This window comes from Rutidosis leptorrhynchoides, chromosome 2 (assembly GCF_046630445.1).
Source record: "Rutidosis leptorrhynchoides isolate AG116_Rl617_1_P2 chromosome 2, CSIRO_AGI_Rlap_v1, whole genome shotgun sequence".
Classification (NCBI taxonomy): Eukaryota; Viridiplantae; Streptophyta; class Magnoliopsida; order Asterales; family Asteraceae; genus Rutidosis; species Rutidosis leptorrhynchoides.
Window position 1 is genome coordinate 642,031,291 of NC_092334.1, and position 13,777 is coordinate 642,045,067.

The 13,777-nt window shown below is 33.9% G+C and overlaps 1 protein-coding gene across 1 annotated transcript; it reads left to right on the forward strand.

The window, feature by feature from the left end:
* Positions 1-430: 430 nt before the first annotated feature.
* On the forward strand, positions 431-7,389 carry LOC139893723 (exocyst complex component EXO70A1-like). Its single transcript, XM_071876899.1, has 12 exons — positions 431-760; positions 1,376-1,471; positions 2,017-2,222; positions 2,324-2,557; positions 2,710-2,848; positions 3,507-3,719; positions 4,865-5,070; positions 5,176-5,376; positions 5,462-5,561; positions 5,880-5,989; positions 6,104-6,250; positions 7,009-7,389. Exons 1-12 carry the CDS (start codon positions 584-586, stop codon positions 7,124-7,126), a joined length of 1,947 nt encoding a protein of 648 aa, XP_071733000.1. The 5' UTR covers positions 431-583; the 3' UTR covers positions 7,127-7,389.
* Positions 7,390-13,777: the final 6,388 nt, after the last annotated feature.

The window sequence follows — 13,777 nt, forward strand, 5'->3', positions numbered from 1 at the left end:
ATAACGACAGCCCTTTCATTTACATTTTCGTACTCTTAAAGTTATTACTCTCTCGTCCCTAATTTATTGTTCAATATTTTATTTTGTGAGGTACCAAATTAGTTGTTCACTTCAATAAATATATAAGAATAAGAAGCATAAGTTAATTTATGCTCTTAATGTATGTGGTTATGATTAAAGGAGAAAGAAAATGTAAGGGTATAACTGAAAAGTAAACAGAAAATACAGTACAGTACTTTTATGAAATTTCTTTAAATTATGTATTTTATCTGTAGACAATTAATATGGGACGGGGTAACTATTAGATATTTCAAAAAAAAGGGAAAAAAGAAAGAAAAAAAAAGTGCATAATAACAATGACATATAGAATTTGATAATTGATAATGAAAAATAAAATAAATGTCCAACTCTAACAAATTCAATACAACGATAAACACCGAAAATTCACATTTTCCATACACACCCTGTCAAATAGAGAATTAATCAATCAATCATTCAACAGATCAATAATAGTCAACTAACCTTCAAACCCTCTGAACAATTTCCTTGTCAAAATTCACCGATTCTTGAAAAATAGATACAGATGGGGGTTCCAGTTCGAACAACAGCGCTTATGGGTATCGATAATCTGAGTGAAAAAGCAGCAAAAATGAGAGAATCATTACAAAAGAGTCAATCAATTACAGACAATATGGTTTCTATTTTGGGTTCTTTTGACCACCGTCTTTCTGCCCTTGAAACCGCCATGCGCCCTACTCAGGTTATTTATTTATTTATTTATTTATTTATTTATTTATTTACTTTGATCTGGGTCGGTGCCTACTTGCGTTGATTGTTATGGGTTTTGTTAAAAGTTAGGAAATTTAAAATCTCTAGTGTTGGAATTTTGGATATAGGTTTTTCAGTTAGTGTACGGATCTGCTTACTTTTATTGACAATTTATTTTGATCTTGTGATTTTAAGTTGTTTTGTACATTATAGCATATGTTAGTTTTTTGAAAGTTAACTGTAAGATATGGAATTTCATGATTGTTGTTGGTATCGGAAAATTAGGAACTTATATATGGTTACTTGATCAATTTGGAGTACAAATAAATGTAATTGTTGTGCTACACTTTCTTTATTGATAAAATTTTCATAAGTAACTTATTTGTTTATTTGCATAATTACAATTTAGCTTATGCTACTTATTTGGGCTGTTAGGTTTTCGCCATTTTTTTTAAGGTTAGTTAAGAAATTTGACTAGTAGTTAGATAACCGGTTTAATTCTATGGAACGTATTTGGGGTTAAACATGGCGATTATCATGTGACAGAGGGAGTAGTTGGATATGCAGTTTATGGTAACTTACTCAACTTGTGTGGATTTTCTTTTAGATTAGGACACATGCTATACGCCGAGCTCATGAGAACATCGACCGTACTTTAAAGGCTGCTGATGTTATATTGGACAGATTTGATCTTTCTCGTGAGGTTAGTTCTTACTATTATTTACGAAGTAGTCATTATGCTTTTTTTAGACTAGTCAAAATGAGCTTTATTCAATCCGAGCTCTCTTGGAATAAATTCGGCAGCGGATCATGAAATCTTGGTCATCTTTCTATATCTAATATCTTATAGAAGGGGAGTATGCTTTAAAAACATGAACATTGTCTACCCCGACCTGATGAAAAAAAATTTGGATCACTCCTTATGAACTCGTTGAGAATGATTTTATGTTTTCATGGAATTTTATATTTTATACAATGCAACTTTTGGAAGTTAACACAAGTCATATGTATTGATTAGTTACCTAGAAGTGCTGCTATGTACATTTAGTTGAACGCGTCGAGAATGTGTTGCTTATTAATTATTAGAATTTGACGTTTCAGTTTGCTTCCGTTCTTTTTTTCTGGATGCATATACTCATGCTGAAAGAATCTTATAAAATTTACTTGGCTTTTAATGTTACCATTTGTTTGTAAATCGTACTTTATGTAGTTGATTGAACGTTCATGGTCTTGAATGTATATATATAGGCCGAGGCTAAAATACTTAAAGGGCCACATGAGGACCTCGAAAGTTATCTGGAAGCTATCGAGCAACTAAGAAGCAATATCGTGTTTTTCACCAACAATAAAAGTTTTAGAAGTAGTGATGGAGTTATCAACCATGCAAGTAACTTACTTTCTAAGGCTATATCAAAGCTCGAACAGGAGTTTAAGCAACTTTTATCATCATACAGGTTCTTTCTAATTTATCTTCACCCTTTCATACAAGCTTGCGAGCTCTTGCAAAACATTTTTGGTAGTTTGTATAAATATATTTCATTTGCATAACATTTAGTAAATCTGTGGAGCCCGATCGGCTGTATGAATGCCTCCCGAATTCACTAAGGCCATCATCCGGGTCACCAGATTCAAAGAATCCGTCCAGTAATCATACGGGTCACATCACTGCCGAAAATGCCGTTTTCGCGCCGTTGATACTCATACCGCCACGTGTTCTCCCGTTGCTTCATGATTTAGCCCAACACATGGTGCAAGCTGGTCACACACAACAATGCCTCGTTATTTACAGGTAAAATACTTATTATAGTGTTATTTTTTATATAATTCATCAAAACACATATTTTCGTGTTGCAATTGATATTCTAGTTATTAATAAAAAGTAGCCGATTGATCATTTGTATATAAGAAAATAAAGTTATTTCTGACTTTTTTATTAATTAGGGATACACGGTGTACAGTTTTAGAAGAAACCCTTCAAAAATTGGGAGTGGAGAAGCTTAGCAAAGATGATGTCCAAAAGATGCAGTGGGAGGTGTTGGAACTAAAAATCGGAACTTGGATTCATTTCATGCGTATCGCAGTAAGTTGACTAATAATAGGCGTTAATTTTGACCAATTTAGGTGTAAATACTAAATAGGCTGATTTAGGTTAGGTTTCATGGTAACATACCATCTTGTTAAACTATATATATCAAGGTTGCAAAAATCGCTACTCGAGGAGTACTCGGTCAGGACTTTTTAGGGAGTACCTCGGCAACTCGTCGTGGAGCACTCGGATGTTGACCAAGTTTGACTTTGACCGATTTTGACCTAGTTTTGACCTATTTTGACGAATTTTTGACCGATTTTTCGAGTAATCCCGAATTTTCCCCAAATTTTGACTGATTTTCCGAGTAATCCCGAGTTTTGGCCGGGTTTGACCGATTTTGACCGAGCTTTGACCGATTTTCGCCGAATACTCCCCGAGTTGCAAAAACCGAGTGCTAGCCGCGTAATTCCGAGTTCTGCAACACTATTAATTATGAATGTCAAATGGCTAGATAGTCTTCGTAAGTGTATTCGGATGTTCGTTAGTTTAACCATATGGTAATAGTGTAATCATAGCCAAAACTTCAGTTATTTACAAAACTTAAATAATCAGAGACTACTGGTTTAAAGTGTTACCTATTTTGTTAATTTTAGTAAGGAATTATCTGTAACGTGGTTTAGGAAGGATCTAAGTATATCGGTTAAAACAGGTGAAGTTACTATTTACTGCGGAAAGAAAGGTTTGTGATCAGATGTTTGAAGGCATCGAGTCCCTCAAAGATCAATGTTTCGCTGAAGTTACAGCTGGCAGTGTTGCGATGCTGCTTAGTTTTGGAGATGCAATTGCTAAAAGCAAAAGATCACCTGAGAAGTTATTCGTGCTTCTGGACATGTATGAGATAATGCGTGAACTGCATTCTGAGGTATAATTATTATTTTCGTACTTTACGATAAAAAATTATTATAATGATGTTATGTGGACTAGATTGGTTATCAAACCAAATGGCTTGTTGAATAGAAAATATAAATACGAGAATTGAAGCAAATGTTGATGATTTGAACTAACAGTTGTAATTTCATGATCTGAAATAAGTACTTATCTTCTCAGTTCATTTCATGTTAACTGTATGATATTCAAGGTTGGAAAAGTCTCAAGACGTAGACGAGTCATGTGATTGAGTCGGGATGAGTCGGACGTTGACCAACGTTGACGTTTCGTGATAAATATATCAAACTTATATATTACATATAAATATATCAAATATAAATATTTCAAACATAAATATAGGGCACAAACTTTAAACTTAAAAAACATTATAATTTTAGCCCAACTTTGACCAATATTGTCTTTGACCGACTACACCTCACTCAGCCCGAGTTGGACAAGCTTTGACCCGACCTTTTAGAGTTGACCGACTAATTAGACGTTTTTGGGTTAAACCGGACGGACTAGTCACCAAAACGACTAGTCGGCCGAGACGGCCGACTTTTGCAACACTGATGATATTAGAAACCTCTTAGGAAGGAAATGATGAATTTTAAAACATAATTTTGTATATTTCCGTTTCTCGAAGGTTATATATTATCTGTATATATTGGTATAAACTGTTAATGGTGTTCACTAATTTGGTTTTTTTAATTTGATACGTGGATTATAAGTAACTGACAGTCATGTTCGAGATACTTTTTTTATAAAGACTTTAAGGTTATCTATTAGATGACAACCAGTGAAAAATTGTCAAATAGATCAACTTATTTATATCTGTTTTTTTTTTATTTATTTATTTTTTATGGTAGGTTCATTACTCTGCTTATATGCGGGATAAATTGTCGTTTAAGGAAATAATATATCTAAATAGATCAGGTAGACCCAAATTACTTTACTAAAACTTCAGATTGTTAAATATTTTATGGATGAATGACTAGAAACATTGATACTTTAAATTTTAGTTATGAATCTAACTTAATTTGTACCTCATTAGCTACTACTCTGTACATAATTGAATGTGAATGATTGTGTCACATCCAATAAATGTTCCAATTAGCTCTTACACATTAATTATTGCAGATTGAATCAATTTTCAGAGGTAAAGCTTGCAAAGATATTAGAGAGTCTGCTCTTGGCTTAACAAAACGACTTGCCCAAACGGCTCAAGAAACATTCGGGGACTTTGAAGAAGCTGTAGAAAAAGACGCAACAAAAACAGCCGTGTCAGACGGAACTGTTCATCCACTCACAAGCTATGTCATCAACTACGTAAAATTTCTGTTCGAGTAAGTTAACCAAACACTATATATTATGTATATGTACACTCTTTATAATATCCACTACATTAAACTATTGAGTTTTTAAATCTGACCTCTTTGTATATAATACAGTTACCAAACAACCCTCAAGCAGTTATTTCAAGAATTTGAAAATGGGGAGGACTCAAATTCGCAGCTAGCATCGGTAACAATGCGAATCATGCAAGCCCTTCAGATCAATTTGGAAGGAAAATCAAAGCAGTACAAAGACCCTGCGTTAACCAACTTGTTTCTTATGAATAATATTCATTATATGGTCAGATCCGTACGCAGGTCTGAATTTAAATACCTTGCCTTGAATAAGCAAATCATGCGGTGTTTATATAATAATTATGTTTTATTTTTATTTTTGGCATAGGTCTGAAGCGAAAGATTTGTTAGGGGATGATTGGGTGCAAAGACACAGAAGGGTTGTGCAACAACATGCTAATCAGTACAAGAGGATAGCTTGGGCAAAGGTATAATAATTTTCAAACATTTAATTAGGTATGTTTAACATTTTTATTATATAGGGTAAAGAGTAAGCTGCACCAAGTCATTATCATTGTTGCTATTGTATATATTAAACTAAAAAATATATCTCTATTGGATATATTATACTCTCTAATAAATTGTTTATTAACCGATGAAAATATAACAATGTGGCTTCCAATGTGATGCCATAGACTCTCATGTTTTGAGAAGTTAGTACATACAGTAGAACTTTGTTTTGGTGTAATTTAGCGTATTGTATATAAGCAAAAAAATTGAATGGTTTGTGTTGTTTTCTTGAACAGATTCTGCAATGTTTGTCAATACAAGGTTTGTCTTCATCTGGTGGTGGTTCAGTTGGGGGTGGTGATGGAGGAAATAGTAGTGGAGCCTCTCGAGCACTTGTAAAAGATAGGTTTGTTATTTCACTGCACAAATTAAATTATACGGAGTATCTATCAGAATGTATGTATATATAAATACATTTATATAAAGGATCTTAATAATTTGAGTTGATATGTGGTATTAGGTTGAAGATCTTCAATGGGCAGTTTGAGGAGCTTCATCAAAGGCAATCTCAGTGGACTGTTCCTGATACGGAGCTAAGAGAATCATTAAGGCTTGCAGTTGCTGAAGTCTTGTTGCCTGCTTACAGATCCTTCATCAAACGTTTTGGGTATGCTTTCCTTATTATTTTTGTTTACCTAAAATTTACTTAATGAATGGGGTGTTTTGGGTTATGTTATATTCAAACAGGCAACATTATTTTTAATCTAAAGACAAAACTACACAGCCCGTCCTCCCTGTGGTTTTCATGAAATTGCATTCCGAGTCCTTGAACTTTTTTTTTTGCACTCCTAGTCCTCATGGTATAATTTTTTTCACGGCCCATCCCTGAGATTTGTATGAAATTGCATTCCGAGTCCCTGTGGTTTCAGTTTTTTGGCACTCCGAGACCCTAAAATTTACGAAGAGAGGGACTAACCTTGCAAAAAATGAAACCATCAGGACTCGGAGTGCCAAAAAAAGTTCGCGGACTCGGAGTGCAATTTCATACAAACCACAGGGACGCGCCGTGTAATTTTTGCCTAAACTAATACAATAGCTAAGAAGAAAGAGAATTGGAAAAAAAGTCAAACAAAGTGTATTTTTGATGCATAAAATCTCTTAGGTCATTCTATTAAAAAAATTTTACTCCTAGTATTATTATTGATATAATACATGGTTAATATATTAAAAACGCTATTTATATATGAAAAAATCAATATTTTTGACAAGTTTTATTCCAACTGGAATGGTGGACCCATTCATCCCATACCTAGGTTATTACCACTTACGGAGATTTTGGCACTTTGTATTGCTTACGTTGGGAGTGTAGATAAAAATGTATTTGTAGGTGGATAGCGATAAGTTGTTTACGGTGTTGTGTTACAGGGCGCTTGTTGAGAATGGGAAGAATCCTCACAAGTACATCAGGTATACAGCTGAGGATCTTGACCGGATGCTTGGAGAGTTTTTTGAGGGTAAGACTTTGAACGAAGCCAGAAGGTAGAATTCTTCGTATGACAAGATTTATTAAAAAAAGCGTTGAAAAGAGGAGATACCGACTATATATACTAGTGTTGAATTACTCATTAGCCCTTGCGGTAGTCTTATTTGTGAATGATAAGAGAGAAATAGATGTTTTTGTGCCTATTGAAAGTAAAACATTGATTAAAGAAGTTTGGGTTAGTTGATGTTGTTGTGAACTAGTATTCTTTTGTGGTTGTGTATGAATAACAAGTGGAACAAAACTTGTGTTTTCATTTCTTTTATTTTAAGATTCAGGTCTGTCTTTGTACAGTCTTCTGGACTTGTTGAGAATGTTTAATATTATTTATTTTATCAAGTTTTTAGTAGCTTTTATGAGATTCATACAGAGACTGATATTAGGGATGCAAAACAACTGAAGATGAAAGGTAATTGACCCAAAAAGGTCATGGATTTGGACTCAATTAAGTTTTGCAGTTTAAAATCTGTATGTATTGAACAAACAACTTGGTCTGTTCAAAGCTCACAAATTTTATGTTATTTATCAGACAAAATTGCTGAAATGGTCTTTGTGATTTGTACTAAAATGCTGATTTAATCCATGTGTTTTTTTTTATGGATTTGGTCCCAGTGGTTTGTAAAAGTTGCTAATTTAGTCCCCCTGACTGACGGCCGTCAAAAAAGGCCGTTAACTCCAGTAATGTGCCAGACATGTGAGGGTATTTTCGTCAGTTCCTTTCCTTTATTGACAAAATTGCTGAAATGGTCCCTGTGGTTTGTACCAAAATTGCTGAAATGGTCCCTGTGGTTTGTTCAAAAATGCTGGTTTCATCCCTACATCCATTGATTGAATATCTCGAAAAGCTTCATATGAATACAAAATCCAAATTTAAAATATGAATGTTTTCAGGTGAAGATATCTGAAACAAAGTTGCTTAGAATCATCATTCGAGTACTCGACAATCAATTTAACATGATTTGAAGCATCACGAAGCTTCAATGATTGATAGATATCCAGAAAATGAGTTGAATTTGGTCTGAAATACACTTAATTGTTCCGCAGACCAAGTCGTTCTTCTTTTCGATTAGCGATGAACTCGATCAGGAAATCACTGAATTTTAAGTTGTTGATTAATTAAGTTGAATGTCAAATATGACTGGAAACGATAAAATGTCGAAATCACTGATTCGTATGGCTTATGTTTATGATCACAAATATGATTGGAAACGATAAAATGTCGAAATCACTGATTCGTATGGCTTATGTTTATGATCACAAATATGATTGGAAACGATAAAATGGATGTAGGGATGAAACCAGCATTTTCGAACAAACCACAAGGATCAATTCAACAATTTTGGTACAAACCACAGGGACCATTTCAGCAATTTTGCTAATAAAGGAAAGAAACTGACAAAAATACCCTCACATGTCTGGCACATGATTGGAGTTAACGGCCTTTTTTGACGGCCGTCGGTCAGAGGGACTAAATCCACTGGGATAAAATCCGTCAAAAAAAAGCACAGAGACTAAATCAGCATTTTAGTACAAACTACAGGGACCATTTCAGCAATTTTGTCTATTTATCAATATCAATTTTTGTGTATACTATATTTGTATTTGTATTGTATTAACTGCCTAGTAGCCAATTATGATAGGTTATACGTTAATTTGTCATTGTGGAAAAAATAAATAAATAGTATGATGGCAAAACAAAAATGGTATTGTATTTTTTGTTGAAATTTACTCTATCCATGTAATTCCATACATAACGTGCGTTTGGGCGAACCAAGTTGTAGCATATAGCTGGAGTTGGAGTTGTTTTTTTGGTTATGATTGTGGTTGTAGCTTATTATTATTTACAACGTATTTAATAAAGTAACTGGAGCTAGAACCGTGTTTATAAATTTAAGTTGACTAAAAGAACAACAATAATATTATGTAAAATGAATAGTTTTTTTTTCTTTTCGTAATTTTACATTTCATTAGTTCTAATATTTTTCTAAGATAATTGCGCCAATTTATTTTTCAAAAGCTTATTGTTTCAATAAGTTTTAATTTCTATCTACTACCTAATAACGCTTATGATAAAAACTTATCAAAATTATAAGTTCAAATTCCTATAAGAACACGAGGCGTCGATTGTCGATTTCACAATCAAAACCGACGCCGAAATCGACGATCAAATCGACACCGCTCCAGCATCCCCCAACCAAAATCGACATTGATTTCTTCTCTTTTTTTATTTTCTTCCTTTTTTCTCTCATTTTATGTTTTTTATGTGGTGATTTTGTGTGTGCAAAACTTTTCAAATTGCAAGTTTAAGGAAGAAGACGGGATGAACACAAAGAAAGTGTCACCAAAAAGAGTTAAATACTTAGGGTTTGATTAAAATAAAATGGACTTATAAAATGAGTTAAATTATCTGGGCCAAAACGTAATTTATTTTTTTATTTAATTTATCTTAATTATAAAATAAAATAGTAATTTGAATTATTTATAAAACAAAATGATTTTAATTTTTTTTATCGTAAATTAATTAAATAATAATAATAGTATTAAAAATGAATAAAATAATTAAATGGATACCAAGCAAAATCTCAACTTTTCTCATCAATGTTAATTTCAAAATTCTTTTTAGATATTGAGTGGACACTGAAATAAACTATCACGACATCTCATGCTTTAAACTCGTACAAATTTCTATAATCGCTCATAAACTCATCACGAAACACACTCCTAAACAATTTTCTTCATACTCATCAAGTTTCATATCCATATACTTCTCTTACCCATATCTCTTTGTTTCATTTTGTTGGCAGTTTTACGTCACAAGTGAAGACATGTACTATTAACTATTAAAAGGTCATCTCAAAGGCTTAAATAAAAACACCTTTTAAGAGTATAAAAAGCAACTGTAATATTTATAAAATAAGAATATATAGTGTTTTAAAAACACTAAAGAAGAATTGTTACACAACAACAACAAAACACAATCTCATATAAGTAGGGTACGAGGGAGGTAAGATGTAGATAATCCTTCTCCTATCAGAGTGCTCCCAATGGTGACATGATGTCTTCCAGGACTAACCAACCATTCAGCGCCACATCAGCACCTCCATCTCACTTCATTCCCAGGACTAAACACTCCCAACAAAGACACTCCTCCTTCCATTTTTTTATTTCCTTTTTGAATTATTTTATATTATCAAATCATTATTAATATTTATATGATAAATTTAAAATAAAAAACATAAAACTACCATTTCAATAAAATTTAAAAAAATACAATAATTAAAATTTAAAACATTACGACAATTTAAAATTAAAAGATTACGACAATTAAAAAAAATACTAGAAAGCTAAATAATCAAACTACTCCTCGTCGTCGTCGTCCAAGTTTTGCAATTTCTTCGCATATTTTTTCTTAATTTTGTCTCGAGCAAGCATTAGCATATCGTATTCATCGGGAGGCAAATCTCGTGACACCGGTTTGGAAAGAAGCTTCAACCCTTTAAACATAGTCCGCATGCTGCTATCATTTTGTAGCTTTTTCATGGTTTGATTCGCCACATCTTGTGAAGCTTGGACCGATTGAGCAATTTTAAAGCGAACTTCATCGGAAGACATACGACTCGCGGCATCGGATGAGTAAGAGTCCCTTTGACTTTTAGCTCGACTTGGAGGGCGTCGGATTGGGTCGGTATCCTTTAACAAATTTTCCATTTGGGTTGGGTCGGGGTGCATGCTTGTGTTTGGGTTGGAACTTCCCTCGGTTTGATCATTAATTGGTATATGATCGGGTTCTTTTCGTTTGTTGCTACTCGAAATACTTTCGCCTTCTAAAAACTTCGGGCAATTCCTTAACACTCGCCACGCATCCTCAAACGCAAAGTGTCGTCCCTTTGTTTGCGCTCTGAAAGCCATTCGTGCCGCGGACATAATGTCGTCATTATTACAACCACTTTCCCACATTCTCTCGTATTTGTTGTAAATACCGATCCATATCTTGACATCCCTTTGCATTTTCGACCATTTTCCACTTATTTGATCCGGACGTCTTTTCACCGGGACAATCGAATTATATTGTCTTCGGACTTCTCCCCAAAATAAAGTATAACTTTGGTCGTTTTCGACACTCGAATGTTCGAAAACATATACAAAACGCTCGGCTAAAATTTTTGTCTCCAAGTCGGTCCACGCGGTCTTCGGACACCTTACTTTCTTTGCTACCACTTTTCCTTTCGGATCACGTTCGGGTTCGGCTTCGGGATCGAGCTCGGGTTCGGATTCGGGTTCATTTTGGAGTGGTGTTTCGGGAACTTCTTCGTCGGACGATTCGTCACGGAGACTTGGATAATAAGGTGTTTGTTTCGTTTGTTGTTGGTTCGGGTAGATTTGAATATTTTGAGATAGTTGGTTCGGGTAGATTGGAACATTTTGAGATAGTTGGTTCGGGAAGAGTGGAACATTTTGAGATTGTTGGTTATTGTAGATCGGAACATTTTGAGATTGTTGTTGATGGACATTTTCGAACATACCCACAAATGCATTAGTATTTGCAAAACGAGAAAACCCGGTAGTTTGTTGCGAGTTATCGAGTAACATTTGCATCATATCTCGACTAACCGAATTTGGATCTTGAACTACCGGACGTTGTTTCGTTTTTCCTTTGTTTGGTGTTTTTTTGGAACTCATTTTTTTATGAAAGATGTGAGAAAAATGAATAAAAATGGATAAGTAATATGAAAGTTGTGTGTAAAATGGGGTTGAGATATGGAATTTAAATAGAGTTAAAAAAGGAAGAAAAAAAAGGGAAAGTAGCCGTTGGAGATCCGTTAGAGGCAAAAGAGCCGTTGGAGGCAAATACCGGGCAAAAACACCCATTTTTTTCACCCACAAATATGCTCAGAATAGTAATGGAGCTGGACGATCGGGCCTGGGCGAGTGCTGGGCGAACCCTGGGCGGGTTTGGTGCCATCGGCGCCCAGCCTGGGTGAGTTTGGGCGGGTCTCCAGGACTAACCGTTGGGAGTGCTCTCATAGAATAAAGAGAACTCATTTTTCCACTCATAGTGAAACACGCCCTCTCAATATTCTATGAACAGAGAGATTGCTTCCAAATGGACCTCCGACCAATAAGTAGGTTAAAAAAAAAAAGTGAGAGACGCCGTGAAAATGGCCAATAAGTGAAGCGACCCGTCCTAATCCATAAGGACGAATACAATAACATATGATTACATCGCGAGGTATTTGACCTCTAAATGATACATTTTACAAACATTGCATTCATTTTTAAAAGACAAACTTTATTTACATCGAAAGTTGACAGGCATGCATACCATTTCATAATATATCAAACTATCAATGACTTCATAATAATCTTGTTGAAATCAACGACTCGAATGGAACGTCTTTTGAAATATGCCATGAATGACTTCAAGTAATATCTCTAAAATGAGCAAATGCACAGCGGAAGATTTCTTTCAAACCTGAGAATAAACATGCTTTCAAGTGTCAACCAAAGGTTGGTGAGTTCATTAGTTTATCATAATCATTCATTTCCATCATTTTAATATACCACAAGATTTCATATATTGACAAGCGTAACTCGCGAATTAAAATTCATTCATATGGTGAACACCTGGTAACCGACCTTAACAAGATGCATATAGAATATCCCCATCATTCCGGGACTCACATCGGATATGATAAATTTGAAGTACTAAAGCATCCGTAACCCGGATGGGGCTCGTTGGGCCCGATAGATCTATCTTTAGGATTCGCGTCAATTGGTGGCAATTATCATAAACACCAATTCTTAGGCTACCAAGCTAAAAAGGGGCATATTCGATTTCGATAATCCAACCATAGAATGTAGTTTCGATTACTTGTGTCTATTTCGTAAAACATTTATAAAAGCAGCGCATGTATTCTCAGTCCCAAAAATATATATTGTAAAAGCATTTAAAAAGGGAGCAAATGAAACTCACAATACGATATTTTGTAGTAAAAATATGCATACGACGATACTGAACAATGCAGGGTTGGCCTCGGATTCACGAACCTATATCATTTGTATATATATATTAAAACATATAATCGTAATCGAGCAACTTTATATATATTTAGTTATGTATTAAGATCAATATTTATATATACTTTTATTAATACTTATAATATATTATTATGCTTATTTTATATATAATTTAGTTAACGTTATATCAATATCAATAATATTATATCATGATATTAAGTGATATTAGTATAATTATGTAACAGTATATTTGTATATAAATTTCTTTCGTTTGCAAAATAATAGTTATTGTAATAATATGTAGTGACCCGTCCTAATCCATCTGGACGAAGTTGTAACGACCCGCCAAAATCGCTATTGACGCGGTACGTTATCTACGGTCCCACAGCGAGGTTTCGACCTCTATATGATACGTTTTGATAAAATATTGCTTTCATTTTTTTTTTTTTAAATACTTTCTATACATAGAAAGTTTACCAAAATATAGACATATCCCAAATATATATGACAACTTATACAAAATGACTAAATCATCAATTTATTTAATAACAGATTATAACAATAATATTTGAATGCAATGTCTTTTTGAAAATATGGCATAAAAGACTCCATGCAGCACCTTGAGCAAATAGCAAG